Genomic DNA, 16,446 nt, shown 5'->3' on the forward strand with positions numbered 1-16,446 from the left:
CACAGAAAACAGCAGCATGGATCTTTCACTCAAATGCTGAAAACAACCTCTATTTCCATGATGAGAAACCACATGTGGTCATATGAATAATGACTGTTGTCTGAGAGAGGCAATGGCAAAAGTAGCGTGACATTGTCATATCGCAGCGAAAGCCAGTCAGTGGTCAGACTGCATTAGAGACTGATGCTGATAGTGGTGAGTTCGCCCAGGGCAACACAAAATGAGATGAGGTCTACACGTTCTGAAAATGTTTCAACTTGAGCGAAAAATTCATGCTCATCCCAAAGATTTATGGCTCCTTTTCATGAATGTACAGAGACACAAGAGACAGATAGAACCGGAGTTCCTGGTCTGAGATCAGTGAGAGTCTGAGCGGTCACACAAACACAGTTTTGACATAGTGTTTCTAGCGAGCTACAGCTAACATCCGTACATTAGCTGTGTAAAAGCACTGCACAGGAAGCATTTGCTTGGAGAACGTTTTAAAGGCCTCACTAAGAAAAAAGGAATGGGAAAAAAGCTTTTCTTTGGGAAATAATAACAGCAATGCTTCTGAGGACCCCAAATTGACCTTTGTCACTAAAGATAATCTCTTTGGTCGAGCATGTTTTTAGACAGTAATAAATCATACTTATGAAAATATTTCAGCATTTATATAATGAAATAACAATAAATGTATGATATGAACAGTGAATGTTCATACGATTTTTATTTTGTAGCAAAGAGTTTATTTTAACTACATAAGCTATCTTAACTACCCTTACCATAACCTTATTTCACCCTTATTAAACTTTTTTGTTGTATTAAGTTAGGGAATTCTGATCAGTGAGACCAATGCAAAAAAATATGCCTATCTTTAAAAACTCTACCAAAACAGTCCTCATGTCTGCAGTGACTTTTCTGTTGCTAACTTCCTGTAAGGTGGCGAACTGAAAACTGCCTGCTATGTAAAGACACAGAGAGGTCTAATACGTAACTGATGGGTCAGTCAATTAGAGTTAAGTTCAATCCATTTTTCATAAGATATAGTGACTCAACCAAACAGTGGAGCTTTAAAGGGATAAAACAAGGGATGCTGCCATGAGTGAATGAATGATCCTCTGTGATCCTCCAACATGTTCACATTGTGGGTTGTAATTATTATTGGAGGCTGTAACTCTTGCAGGGATTCGGGCTGTGTTGTTACCCTGGATAATCCACATAACTCACTGTCTACAACTGTCATCAAGATCTTTTTTTGTTGATGTATTTTCTTCTATTTGAAGTTTATTGTTATTGTATAATCCACTGAGGGATGCACCATTTAAATAGCATTACATGAAAAAAAAAAAAAAAAAAAAACTGTGTTATAGTATGGGAAAGCAGGAAAACATATTTTTGCTACTCACAATGATGTTCATTTTTCAGACCTTTTTCTAACTGGTCTTTTTAGCTGGATAATTTTAACTCTACAAGTATTCAAATAAAGCAAACTGATAAGAAATAATGACCGTTTTGCTGAACTGGTCACAAACTATAGACACAGACAACTTATGTATAGAGGGGTATGAAGAGGAAACTACTGTCTTCATCTGATAATATTCACTATAAACTTCAACAGGAGACCATCCTGTCCACTGTCTAAGAAGATAAATTAGACATTATTCAAGACATTTTGTAAGCCAATCATATTGTGCCGAGTTCTATTCTTTTATTATTTCAAAATACTGGACTCCAGTGTCCCTAACTACTGCTGCTAATAACAACACATTTTATGATTTTTTATCAGGCAGCAACTGGAGGGGAGGGGACAAGATGCAGGGGGCCACAGTGGCTATCTAGGGAAGGCCTGGCCCCAAAATGCACCATGCAGGTCTGAGAGAGGATAAGAATGCCACACAGAAAGATAAGAAAATAAAAGTAGTAAACACAAGGAAACCTAGAATCATGAATTTGTAGAACAAGTGTTAATTATGTTGTCCCATCACTTCTTAGAAATGTCACCAATTGCTATAAAATACTTCTATGTTGTTTATTTACCTAATAACTCTACTCTTTTAAGCCTATTTGCTCTCTGAGAAACACATTGTGTGTGACTGACTGACAGTCATCAGTCTGATTCGTGCTGACAGATGGTGACTTCTCGGACAGTGCAGGACTATTACTGCTGAAACTTTTGAGCTCAGTGTTTCTCACCATGAAAGTCAGCGGTCAGCTCACAGCTCAGAGTCCTGCTATCTCCAGTCCCGTGTGAGTCTGATGTGATTGGGAGAGAGAGACAGTAAATCCTCTTGTTCCCAGCAGCCTTCACTCATCCTCCAGTCAGAGTGTGTCGGGCTGGTCTGATCCAGGAGCAGCAGACAGGATCAGGCTGATTTCCAGAGGATCAGCTGCTCACAGCGCTCTGCAGGGGGACACTGCTGTCTAGTGGCCAGTGACTGATCAACCAGAACAGACTAGATTCACAATTGTCCCATGCCATTTTAAAATGCCTTCAGTATAAAAGGAATACTTTCAGCATGATAAGAAAACCTACTGACCCCTCTCAGATTTTATAAAAACATACTGATGAACATGGACTGGACAAAAGAGGAGTGGGATATACAGCAGTTATGCTAGTAACAGTTCCATGGCATATATCTATTGTCCCTTTCAGGGTGTTAAACATATGCTAGGAGGTCTCTTACACAAAACAATAACAAAAGACTGATGCCGTCGTAAAGTAGCATGGGATCATGGGAGTTGTTGTCTTCACCACCATTGCAGTCAGCTTCTCCCGGTTAGGATTCCTTCAGTGTTCAGGATGTTTCTACCAGAAGCCTAATGATCCACAGAGGTCTCCTCCTCTCTAAAACAAACTGACCCGCTGATTAAAACAAATCACACAAATCACTGGTTCTCCCACGCTGTTGGGCAGACTAAGGACGTCCTGGAGGGGCTGCAAGCCGAGCTGCTGCTAATGTTAGCTCAGCTTGTTTCTCTGATAACTTCCATGACATCCAATGACTTAAATCCTTCATCCGGTTCAAATATAAAGTTAAAAGATCTAAATAGCGTATTATGACAAAAGAAATGTGGCTTAAAACTGGATAAAAATCCATTCATGACAGCTTCTGGCAGACAGCTGCAATGCATGCAGAAAGGGGCTATGACAGCGAACGCCAACAGGTTGACAATGAAAACAGGCAATGCAGTGAAAAATGGAATGGTGCCTTCATTTTGCAACCTTATACCAATCCTAAACCAATGATTTTAATCTCCAAAATTCCTGTATGCAGGGTTGCCAATATCAGGCATCATCAGGATTTACAACATGCTAGCTTCAGTGCAGTGTTCCTGTTTATTAAGTGGCCCCTGGCCTCCTGTCAGTTTGCAAAAGTGGCCCCCAGGCAAAGCAAGTTGATTACCCCTGCCGTATAGACAGATGTATCAGGGAGGGAGAAACTGCACTGCACGACCTCACCTGAACACAACTGTTGAATCCAATAACAGTTACAATTACAGTGAGAGAAAAAAATAAGAAAAAGTAAGAAAGCAAACACATGAACAGCAGACTTCCTGACTGGATTTTCATTATAAACATCATTAGCCACCTTTGCATCAAATCCAGCGAGCAGGCCATTTATTTTAAGCACCTGCAGATAGACTTTCTACAGAATTCTGCTGTCCAAAAGTTGTTTTCCTCTTGAAACAAGCAACAAATAATTGCACAATAAATAATCTCCTGTCAGTGCCAGCGGGCGGTTGTGAAACTGTCCAGTAAGCTGCTACATACTTTTAAATAATTCATCAAATAATGGTGGTATTTTAAAATACAACCTTTCATCTGGGATGTTTCCGTAGTTTCCTCATCCCCTCCTCAGGATGCAGCGAGTATGCTCTGCCAGAGGTCTGCAGGCATGATGGATTAACCACCAGCTGCAGGTATTTACTTGAATTGCATGAATTCAATTGACAAAATGTTACCATGATGCATCTTGGTGTTTGCTGTAAGTGTAAAGTGTGTAAATTGTGGTTTACTGGGCTGTGCACTATCTGTGGTTATGTTATATTTTGGAGTGTCTATTTGCACCTGGGTGAGAATAGTCACATGGCAGCTTTTTGGCTATTTAAACCCAGAAAGCAATTAGGAAGTCAGGTAACATAGTATAAATAGGGAAGTCCTTGTTGTAAGAAGGTTGTGGACTTTCACCCAGGACACCAGGGTTTATGTACTGTGGAACACCAAAAATGACTTTGTTTTCAGTTGCAGTTTGGTTAGGTTTTAGAAAATATCATGGTTTGGGTTAAAATAATAAGGCAACGTTGGTCTCCTGAGAGGCAGGGTCCATTTAACACCAAATATATACACATAGAGTATCTATAACGCGTGCCTGGGTGCACATAGCACTGTTGGCCTCTGCTGCTTAAACATTTCCTTTTTGTGGTTAAAATATGCCATTTTAGATTTCTGGTGTAAAAACAGAAACATTGTGCTAGAAACATAAAACAGTAATAATCAGCATTTTACCTTTAACAGCAGGTATGTCAGATGTAGAAAAGTCTATTTATATTATCTACATTTACAGTGATACAGTATGTTGAATACATGCTGGATATCTCAAGGGATCCTTCCTCTGCAGCAAATGACCTTTACTGGTTTGATCATTATTGTGACGGCAGCATTTTACCTTCAGATGCATCAGTGATTATATTTCAGTGATAATCAATGTAGTGATGCTGCTCCAGTAATCTTAATACATGTCGCTTTACCCCATTAAATACTGCTGTTTTCATTCTGCATACCGAGGCTGATTTTTAATATAGAATTATATAGAGTTGTATTACAGTATGTTGAAGTATTAGCTTTTTATGCTGATCACATATCAGTGAATAGACCTGCCTTCATAAAGACAAATGACGGGATGGTTTAAATATCATTTAATTACATCAGGATGAAATTACAGGAGGGAAGTAGACTGGGCATGTCTACGTGCTTCAGTTTCTGCTGTCTGCTGTCTGCTGGATCTGGATGTGGATCTGGATGTGGATGTGGATGTGGAGTTACCTGGATGTGGTGCACAGGAAACGGCTAACTAAATGATGTACTACTGAGCTTAGAAATAAGATAGCTAACAATCAGGTTTTTGACTTATGTAACATAGCATTCTGTCAATATGATGAAGGTACGTAATAACTTTAATAATACTTAATAGAAGACTTGCTGATATTAAAAGAATAAAGGAGGATGTGCGATGTATGTGGAAAATGGCGTTAAATGTTGATGTGTTATCTTCAGTGGGCACAGACCCTCTTCAGATAATGAGACCACAATTGAACTCAGAAATCCTAAAAGAGCACAATCACAACAAAGAATGAATTCTTATTGCTGATTTTAATTTGAACTGGGAGGATGTGTTTAAGATGCCACTAAATCCTACACACTGGTCCTTTAAGCTAACTCTTGTGCAATACATCAAATATGATATTGTACATGGTCTCTCACAAATAAAATTAATTATAATCAAAACTAAATGGGGAAATATTGTCCACTGGCCAGCAGTATAAAACATTAGAATATTGTCAGAAACTCCAGTGCTGTTGGGGTCAGGAGTTATTCAGACCAAGTTAGCTATAGGCAACAATGTCACTAGTATGTGTAAATGCTGACTGCAATGAAAACAGGCTCTTGTGTTCAATGATTGGACAGTGTGGGGCACTGAGGACATAGAGGAGTTTCTATGAAGACTGAATGTGGCTGAATTCTACATCAACATCTGTGGGTTTCCAAATATTTAATGAGAATGTGTCGTTATCACCATAAAATACAAATGTACAATTCATTATTGCAGCTCACACATATAGATCACTGACATCATATACAGTACAACTGCTCTACTTAGGGATAATGTTGAGAAGATATTGTGGAGTTAAACATATACTCTGTGTCTTTGGCTTCCATATGATCTAACAGTTGTTTCAGTAGTTATGCTGTAGGCAGCTCATTAGCAGGTGAGGGGTCTCAGGAATATGGCAGGCCAGAGAGGTCCATGTTTTTATTAAAGATGATGGAAAACTCTTTAGAAAGCAGCTGGTGGAGGTTCACACCATCGTGAGCGTACACCCAGTGTTCACCTGTCCAGTCGTAGCGCTTTGGCCCACTGCAGAAAGAGAAGAAAGGAAATCAGCTGAGATGCTGTCATTTCAGATTCCTCAGAATAAAAGTTTATTTCAGTCAGTTTATGGACCCAGTGAGAGTTTGATTCCTCACTGGAAGTTTATAATCTCTGTATGTATCTGTATGGACACAGAGCAGAAGTGGCTCTGCAGCGCTCTGCAGCAGTCTGGACGGCTCTGTGTGTAACCACAGCAGAACAGAGCTGCTGCAGTGCAGAGGAGAAAAGACAGACAGCTGCAGACAGATGTTAGTGTTGTGGAGCCATTTTTGCATACGAGAGCACTGAGGTGGGTCCCTGAGAGCCGCTCTGTGTTGGTCTGATGATGTGTGTGTGCGTGTGTATGTATGTGTGTGTGTATGTATGTATGTGTGTGTGAGTGCGTGTGTGTAGGTGTGTGTGTCTGAGTGTGAGTGCGTGTGTGTGTGTGTGAGTGTGTAGGTGTGTGTGTGTGAGTGTGTGTGTGTGTGCGTGTGTAGGTGTGTGTGTGTGTGTGTGTGTGTGTGTGCGTGTGAGTGTGAGTGTGTGTGTGTGTGTGAGTGAGTATATGTGTGTGTGTGTGTGTGTGTGTGTGTGTTACACTCAGTGTAGAATAAAAACAGGAGTAAAGACATCTGCCTTGTGTTCATTTCCTCAACAGCATCAGAGTGTGGAGTCAGGTGAGTACGGTTCCTCAGCCTTACCTGGTGGGAGAAGAGAGCCAGATCTGTTTGTTTGGAGTCTGTTTGTTGATGACGTAGGTGCCATGGTCCCCACCCACCTTCACTGTCAACACGCCACTCTGTACGTGAACCGAAGACAGAACACACACACACACTTTAACACATTTCTTGTGACGCCTGAAAGTAAACTTCAAGCACAAACCTAAATGGAACAAAAATAAGCTTTACATGTCCAAGAAGTCCCTGGAGCTGTGTGTAATCCCCACCTGCTGCAAACCCTCAACAATTCTATCCATCTTCTACCTATATACTATGTGTAACTTTGACAGCATCAAAAAACAGTCAGATTCCTTCTATGTGTACTTCTCTGCCTCTGGAAACTCTGTTGTCAATCTAAAATTGAAACAGAATCAGCAACTGCATGGCATATTTCTCACTACGGACTTAAAATGTTTTTTAGAAACACATTTTGGTGAAAGTTCCAAACGAGCTGCTATGTTGGTCCTGTTTAAAATCCCAGAGCAGAAGGTGTTTGTCCAATCAGGTGCAGGCAGCAGTGTTAGCATAGTTGTAGGAGGGAGTAGCCTTTTATGGCTATAAGTATCAGGAAGTGGCACAAACCCTTGACATCCAAAAACACCACTGTGAACACGTATCATCTGTCTGATCTCAGTGACTCGGGTGTGCAAAAGCTTTGAGTATTTAGGTTTTCTTAGTAAAGAAAAAAGTCTGCCTGCGTGACTCCTTACTGCAAGTTTCCTGCAGCGTAGATGCATGTCACCGTTTTGCAATGAGCAACTGTCAGAAAAACCTGCCAGCATCGATAAAAGGAACTGATAAAATCAGAAGGCATACGATTCCGATCGTGGGACGAATTCGAACCGTTTCTCTATCCTTATCCCTTCTAACCCCTCTAAGGTTCACTAGTGAACATGTTGTATCTCATTTGTTTAATCTGTACATAAACAGAAATGTAAAAATGATTTGTCATTTTAGTGGAGGAATGTGTTCAACTATTCTTTTAAAGGGTTAGTTAGGATTTATTGAAGTGGGGTTTTATGAGGTACTCATCTATAGTCAGTGTATTATCGACACTAGACAGCAGTCAGCACGCCCCCACTTTGTGGAAGCAGACAGAAGTGCCGGCACAGAAGCAGAGCAATGCTGTGGATGGGAGCAGAAACAAAACATTTTTCACCTACTTCAAAAAAAAAAATCAATTGAAGCGCACACTATATTATATAAGAGTATTTTCACTGTTTTATCTAGTCGTCAGAGAGCCCTTTACGAAGGGGGACTGCAGTTATATCGCTCTCTTCAGAGCCACCAGACTCCTCTGACAAAAACAAGTTACTTCGGATCTGAACTAACATGTTGAAACACCAAAGTCACACAATAACTCACATTCTTGATGATTCTTGATATTATTGATCTTTATACGTGGGCCTTTTTCATGTGGGTAAAATATGTTTTGTTGCAGTGCATTGCTTAACTTCTGTGTTGGTACTCCTGTCTGCTTCTCCAAACGGGGGGAGGGACTGCCGCCTACTGTACACAGACTACGAATAAATATATATATAATATATAACGCCACTTCAAAAAACCTAAACTATTCCTTTAAGCATGCTACTACCCATTTGATCAAAGCCACTGTGTTACAGGGCTGATGCTCTTAAAGATGAAGGAGTGCCCTTTAGGTCTGAAACAAAAAGCACAAGGAAGTGAAGAGTGAAGAGCCTATTCCTGATTATTCCATAAAGATTTACTCCAGTACCTCTCTGAGACCCTCTGCAGAGTGCAGTACTGCTCCTGGATCTTATTTAGCCAGCCAAATCACAGCTCTCTAGCTCTCTTCATTCTGCTCTGTGTGTTTGTGTGTGTTGTTTATGGCCCCATATGTCACAGCAGCCAGTTGAAAAAGGGGGTCAGCTGCCAAGATTGGAACACTGGCCAATCAGTCAGAGCCAGCAGAGACAGCCGCTGTCCAACCGAAACGATTAACACACACTAACACACACACACACACACACACACTTTATTAATCACCCTCTCATGGGCCACTGACAGGGTGGAAGAAGATGTTACAGAAAAGAAGAAGGGAGAGGGATGAAAAAAGAAACAGAGGTCTTGAGACGGTCACATAGATCTGTGCAGTGGATGCCCCAGAGGAAATCCAACAGGACAAACTCACTATGGACAGACGGACAGTGCGGTGTGATGATAACAGTGGGGCACAGGAAATAAAGCGCACTTTGTCGTCCATGCACGCCCCTCACATGAACAAACAGACACAAATACATGCTGATGTGGGTAGGACAATCTTTCTCTGAGAATATTCATCAGGCAACCAATCGGCGGGACACATCAATGGCAGCTGTTATCAAGCCTGGCTGTGACAGTGTGGAGCATCAATAAAGGCGGGCTGACACACACAAACACACACGGAGCCCATCACAGTGTACCCCCTGGCGATGTGTCAATCTGAACAGGAGATGACACACTTTAAAATAGCATCAGCTTGTAGAAACACGTGAAAATACTCATCTGTCCCTTGGTGGAACCTGTAAAGGATGCATTTCCACTGAGAATTTAATGAATGTTCAAGTCTTGTCTGTAACAGATTAAACACCAGATCAGGGATTCATTTACAACCTTCTGTTTTTTGAAAGAAGATAAAGAAGAGTCTGCATGCTGGCAGCGTTGTGAGCTGGGCAATGTGGTGCTTTGGGCTGAATGCCAACACCAGCATGCTAACATGCTCACAATGACAATGCTAAAATGCTGATGTTTTGGTTTGGGTTTTTTTTTGTGGGGAGGCATATTGAACAGGCATAATGTTTGTTACTATGTTAGTTTGGCTAGCATACTAAGATTTGATTATCACGAAGCACAAAGTATACCTGTACCAAATGTCATGGAAATCCATCCAATAGTTGTTGACATTTTAAATTAAAAGGCCAAAAAACCTCATGGCAGCACCAGAGGGTTACCAAAGTCAGTAGGATTCATCCTCTGGGTACAACAGTCTGGACCAACAGACAGACATTGCCATTATTTATACTTGAGGGATGCAAATGAAATGTCGCTCAAAGAACCTTAACACATCCTTGTTTTATGAGAGTGAAGACGAGAACATGACTCTTTATGAAAAGAAAAACCATGAGAGGGCAGCAATGCCGAGGCAGTGTTCAGCTAGGACACCAGGTCTCCATCTGTTGAGTAAAGTTATGGTTGAGTAGAATGCCAGGATAATCTCAGTAAAGCTCTATCTTGTTTTATTTGCTATAAATTTGGGCTGCATGATATGGTAAACAAAATTGTATAATCATATTGCAATTATGTAGACAGATTGCAATGTTAGTCAAGATTAGTGGGAATGATCATTTTCAGTTTTAAAATCATGATGATGTGACATTTCTTGGAGTCTGTACCAAACCAAACCAAATCTTTTCTTTCATCTGGAGAATAAGATTTATTGTTTAGGACATCACTGCACAACTACAGTACTTCACTATAATGCTGTTGGTCAAATAATTGCAACTTCTGCCGTTTGAATATTGAACTTGGCCATATTGTGATTTTGCAGCCCTACGATACATTGTATCTTACTCAAGTGGAAGCTGAAGAGTGTCAGTAAGCATCAATAATAATGAATGCATTAATCATTCACTATCTTGATGACAGGGGCAAGGAAAAACCGCTAGCCTCAGTTTTACAAGTCCAACTTAAGTGGTCAGACAACCTCAGACATCTCAACCACTAACTGTCAAGTGTGTTGTAAAACTGCACAATAGGTGTGCATAAAAGTGTCAGTATAGTAAGTAAAATCTGAGGAAACAACATGTAGCTCTGCCTGATGTCATGTTATGTAGACACTGTTTGGTTAATAATTTAAATGTCCTCTCTGTTATACAGATGTGTCTAACAGAGGCACCACTTCATTCCTCAGTAATGAAGTTGGTAAGTAAAATATTTTCATATTTTGATAGAAATGTAAACTACAAAATTTCCATTCTGGAAAGAAAACTGACGCTGCTCAGACCTCTAAATGGCCTCCTGCTCCCTGGTCCTCTGTCCTGAAAATGTATCCTCTCTGAAGGGTCGGGGTAGGTCTCTCGCTGTTTCTGTGTAACTCCAGGATTTACAGTTTTTAAGCTTCCTGCCAGATAAAACTCGAGCTGTCTGCCAACAAGAACAACAGCCTGTAAGTGTGTCGATTCTACTGGGCAAGAAATCAATAAGGCAGCGGAGCCCAGCAGCCAAACAACAGGCCATGTCTGCAAAAGAATCACAGAGCACAGAGGGGTAATGGGCTGTGAACAGCGCACACCTACAGGCTCTGCTGTGGTGTCTCCATCAAACAATAACAGCCGAGATCACACTTTCCTCTGGCTTTTGGCTTTGAACTGTTTTGCACTGCAGTTGTCTGTGGGCAGATTTTTATTAGTTTCAATTGATCCATTGCCAATACCTAGAAAACGACCAATATATCTGTATCGGCGTATATACTGATACCAGCCAATATGGGAACTTATTTTCAGTATAAAATGCTTGTGGTAATATACTGGTGTCATCACAAAGTTTATCCAGCAGAGTGCGCTGTAACTTACAGTACTGATTGTATCTTCAGCCTGGCGTTTAACTAGGAGTGGTTTTTAGACATTTTTTACTCAATTATCTTACTGTATTTTCTTTTGTAAATATTATTGTTCATTTATTTTAACTATTTGCTTATTCTTCTTAGTGATTTTATTTGTTTGTCATTTCTGCCTACTTTCTTAATTTATTTACTTTTTAGTATAGCTTTTTATAGTATTTCATTATAATTTTTTATCATTGTAGTCCATTTTTAAATCTACCTCATTTAATGTTTACTCCATTCTGTCTTATTATTGTCTGGTCAATCATCTGTGAAGCACTTTGAACTGCACTAATCTGTATAAAATGTGCTATACAAATAAAGTTTCATTGATATATAGATTGAAAATCCACAGAGAAAAGGTCTATTTTCATTCCAGCTCAAAAATTCACTACATCTGCCACCAAATCAGTAAACTGTGAAGTTTCCCCACTAAATTTTGTACTGATCTCAAGAATCCTATATCGGTCGGGCTCACTCTACTATTGTATGGATTTTCAAAAAACACAACCGATTTTTGTCTTTAAACCCCCAACCGCTAGATATGAGGGCTATGATGTTGGATGTTACAGGAATTGTGATAAATACGAATACAGCTCTCACTGTTTTGGTTGCATTAAAGATTTTACGCATACGGTGGTGTGTTCTTTACACTATCACAGTTTTCCTAAAATTGGATTAAAAAAAGAATTGCAATATATGACTTTGCTTACAGTATCACAATATATTGAACTGTAACCCCTGTATTGTGATACATATTGTATTGCCAGATTCTAGCCGATACACAGTCCTAATACTACAATGGGTAGTGAGCAGCCAATGGCAAATGTTCACCTATGTGCTTTTTGTGTGGCAGGAAGACGACGTATGTGAATGAGATGTTTATGTAAAGGAAATAAGCCATGCAGCTGCTGTAATGTACAGAATAGAGGCTCATTACAGACCAAAGAGGAAGAGGTTTGCTTCCTTAAAGTGAATCATTTTTCATAACGGCACAGATTACAGTGCATTTCACTGTACCCTCTCAACTTTGTGCTTGGTTGAGATCTAGCTGTGAATAAATGTGCATTTAGTTAGAAAAACAGCAGGAGAACCAATAACCTGCTAACAACTGAAACTGAAGACTGCTACTATGAATTATGAAGGTGAATAAACTAATAAGGACACAATGTCAGAGGTGCAAGGTTATCTGAAAATAATGCACACCCTCCAGCCAATCACAATCCAATAGACAGCAATAGACAGTCAGCTCCAGCAGCTCAGACTGTAGCAGGTGGAGGTGGAGTGTATACATCTAATGTCTCACTTAACTGGAAAATGAATTCATGCAGACAAATGCATTCAGTAAACAAGGAGTGCATTTTATTGATCAGCAAATTTTAGTTTAGTGAATGCAGCCTTGGCCCTCTTTCTTACTGTTACATAACAAACTGTTTCAGTTATAGGTCTATATTTGTATTAGTTCCTATATTTTTGGATAACTGATACTGTGCAGCTCTCTGGATATGTATGTGGTGCGACTACTCTATGTCTGATGTTGTCGAGGTTTCTGTTAAGTCACTGTTCCCACCACATCCTTCCCTGTGACTCGTGTTAATTCAGTCTGTGTTTGTGTGGACTTTAACAGAGTTTCTATTTAGATTTACACCCATTCAGAATCAGCATTATTGGTCAAGTATGCGTACACATACAAGGAATTTGACTCTGGTTTTTAAGTTGGTCTCACTGTATTTACACACAGTTCCAGTTTACACAGTTTACAGGAAAGATAGAAATAGATAGTGTGTGTATTCTTGAGGTTTAACAAATATGTTGAATGGATTTATTCAAAACTGATTATAAGAAAAAGCAGATTTTTCTGAAACTGTATCTTCTGTTCGCCATAAAATTTTACAAATCTGATGTAGCTACAGTTTGGTATTGGGAGGGACTTTGCTCTTTAGACACTGTTGTAAACAAAATATACCAAGGTAGGGAAGTAGCAAAAGTAATAATAAAGCACTGACAATAAAATGTATTTATTTACTATATGGCATGACTAACTTGTCACTAGACACAATTAACACTGCATGTTAGGAGCACGTTAATAACAATTTATAAGATAAAACCTCGGAGTGGATTCTCTTTATCCGTTATATCAATATGGTTAAATACTGTGAGCAGGCACATTGAATGATTTAAAAGCTGTCATTCCATTTCCCAAATGATGACACTAAGACATTAATGACAAGGTTCTGCTGTAAAAAAAAAATCATTTTACCATTTATTTGTTGTTTAACAGCTTCCCTTAGTGGAGGGTCACACTCACTACCACTCATTCATTTGACCCACACTATGGAAAAGTCCATTCTACTGTCAGCTGGCCACATTTAAGTTAAGGTTTTATTCATGAACCATTTCTATGAACATGGACACTCTGTGACTGAGTCTAACTGCCGTTACAAACAAGCTACTTTTAAGTTTAACGGATTCTCATATATAGCAGCTTCAGAGCTCTATGAAGGTTATCAATGCAACACTGAAGCAGGAACAGGGTTCCCCCTGTTTTTAAGAAATCATTTTCCAGGACATTTTCAAGGAGTTTTTCTTAACAATGCAGGCCAGCACTAGCTCACAGACAGTGGTCAGCCATATATGGTCATTGTTTAAGGGACACTATGTTAGCTCTCATCATAGGCTTGGTTGTTCTCACCACAGCCGATTTTTCTGCTTTCCACATAGACCTTTTTCACAGGTGTTAAAATGGCTGCTGTGAAAAAGGTCTATTGACTACAGTTTTCATCTAATTGTAACATTAATTTGGCTACAGCACAGGCTGAAACATATAATTTGTCATTTTAATCGATTTCTAGGTGTTTCCATGACTGGGAACCAAGTCTCTAAAATTCCAGGTTTTAAATGGATGGAGTGAAGGAATGAAGAGTGAAGAAGTGGATTAAAGCAGCGGGACATGTTTGAGTATTCTTTGAATATTTTGGCACTTTTCTGAGAAAGAATGAGAAACTTGTGACTACTGGAATCCACTGTAACTAATATAGTTCATGGTGACCACAGCATGTGCTCTTTCAGTGCATTAACCTGTCCTTGCAAAGGTAAAACTAACACTTGAAATTAGCACAGATACAATTAGTTGATAAAAAATATCAAACAATTTTGGTAGCCTATTAATAGTTTTTGTTTATGAATAGTTAGCAGAATTATCAATTATTTACAGTTTATATATTACCCAATGTACTAAGGACTTAGCAGCATCTAGCAGTGAAGTTGCAATAGCCTACTGCTTGCCTTCCAATTGTGTAGGAAAAACTACGGTGGCTGTGAAAAATGCCTAAGGCTCTATCTAGAGCCAGTGTTTGGTTTGTCCATTCTGGGCTACTGTAGAAACATGGCTGTTAAACATGGGGCACACCAAAAGGCAACCTGTGGCATTTGCATATAAAAACATGCTCATTCTAAGGTAACAAAAACACAACAATTCTTACCGTATTTTCAGGTGATTATACACCAATGAAATCACACATATGAATATTATTTCTGCCAACAGATCCTCCTGAATGTTACACACTGGACCTTTAACTAGATGTCTTCTTTGATACTGTTGTGGCATCAGCCATTTTCTTTGGAGTGGTCTGCTGGACCAGCGGCATCTCAGCAGTCGACGGGAAGAGACTCGACAAACTAATCAAGAAGGTCAGCTCTGTCCTGGGTTGTACATAGTGTTTTTATTTATTATGTCCCCCCTATTACTGTTTTTTATACTGTTTTTTTCTCTATCCACTTTGCTGCTGCAACATTGGAATTTCCCCATTGTGGGACAAATAAAGGAATATCTTATCTTATCTTATGTAAGAAATACGAACCACGATAGTGAACCTGTTGCCTTCCTCTCAGGTGAGTGGCATGAACAACTGATGCTCATCAGCCTGTTATTATAGTATAAAAATACCATGTACTGCAGTCAGACAGGTGGCAGTGAACAGGAAATAGACTGACTTACAGAGAAGACAACATCGTAGTCTGCTCCAGTGAAAGCTTCATCTGTCAGGTCTTCAAAATAATCAGCCAGAGCATCCAATGTCTTATCTGCCAGCTTCTCATATGCCGCTTCTGACAGCTCACTTTTTAAGACAGTGACAAAAGATTACATATTAGTTTGAACATTCAACGCAGACTAGTGATGCTTAGAAAATAAAAGAACTGTGCTTTACCCTATTGGCACAGGGGTGGGTTTCTCCTGCCTTGGTGACGTCAGATGGATGTTCTTCCTCCACCTTCCACTATAAACTCCACCCTCAAAACAGTGACAGAAAAACTGAGGTCAGACACTAAACAACAAGAAGTCTCATTAGTGATCATCAGAACTGTGTCTAAATCCATGATGGCTTCCTCTACTCACACAGTTTCTCTCTTTGTTATTTATCCCATTCACTCAGCTTGTTCCACCTAAAAGTAGTTCAGGCCATAAGCGGAACTGCTATGTGACAGTTCCATTTTTCCTTAATACGGTTTTATTGTAAACACTACATGTGGCTGGAGGTAGGAGAGGCCGCTAATAATATGTCCTTAAACTGTCCATTTTTTGAATGGAGTCTGGTGGCATAACTTACTTCGTCTGGAAGTCGACAGATGGGATGAAGCGTGTGTTTCGTGAAAGGACGAACTCCCGTAAGGTGAGACAAGCTCCTGACCTGGAATATTAAATAATAATATGTGAGTTAACTGTCAGTGGACTTATTAATGAACTAATTGATGGAAGAATAAACTAGTTTGACGTGTTAGCTAACGTTAGCCACTTGGATGTGGACTAGGCTACCTGGTTGGAGAGCTTCCTGATGCTCTGCGCCGTCGCCATGTTGAGCTGCGTGTTCGCAAGGTGACATATCTGCGAATAAATACACGGTGCTTTACTGAATGAAAGCATGGTCTGCTAGCAGGTTGTTTACGCTCTACAAAAGTTCACCGGTGTCCTCTACGTCTTCTTCTCCTCCTTCCACCTCTTCTTCTTCGTGTA

General features: G+C 39.8%; 1 protein-coding gene across 2 annotated transcripts; it reads right to left on the minus strand.

Moving 5' to 3' along the window:
* Positions 1-5,334: 5,334 nt before the first annotated feature.
* fxn (frataxin) lies at positions 5,335-16,446 on the minus strand. 2 transcript variants are annotated; one of them, XM_051422174.1, is made up of 6 exons: positions 16,249-16,446; positions 16,043-16,123; positions 15,644-15,735; positions 15,433-15,553; positions 6,818-6,915; positions 5,335-6,119 (listed from the first exon to the last, which is right to left on the minus strand). In XM_051422174.1, exons 1-6 carry the CDS (start codon positions 16,354-16,356, stop codon positions 5,981-5,983), a joined length of 639 nt encoding a protein of 212 aa, XP_051278134.1. In that variant the 5' UTR covers positions 16,357-16,446; the 3' UTR covers positions 5,335-5,980. The 2 variants fall into 2 exon arrangements, with proteins under 2 accessions (XP_051278134.1, XP_051278135.1); XM_051422175.1 differs by having other exon boundaries at positions 15,644-15,726; positions 16,249-16,445.

The sequence above is a fragment of the Dicentrarchus labrax genome, unplaced genomic scaffold (assembly GCF_905237075.1).
Source record: "Dicentrarchus labrax unplaced genomic scaffold, dlabrax2021, whole genome shotgun sequence".
Classification (NCBI taxonomy): domain Eukaryota; kingdom Metazoa; phylum Chordata; class Actinopteri; family Moronidae; genus Dicentrarchus; species Dicentrarchus labrax.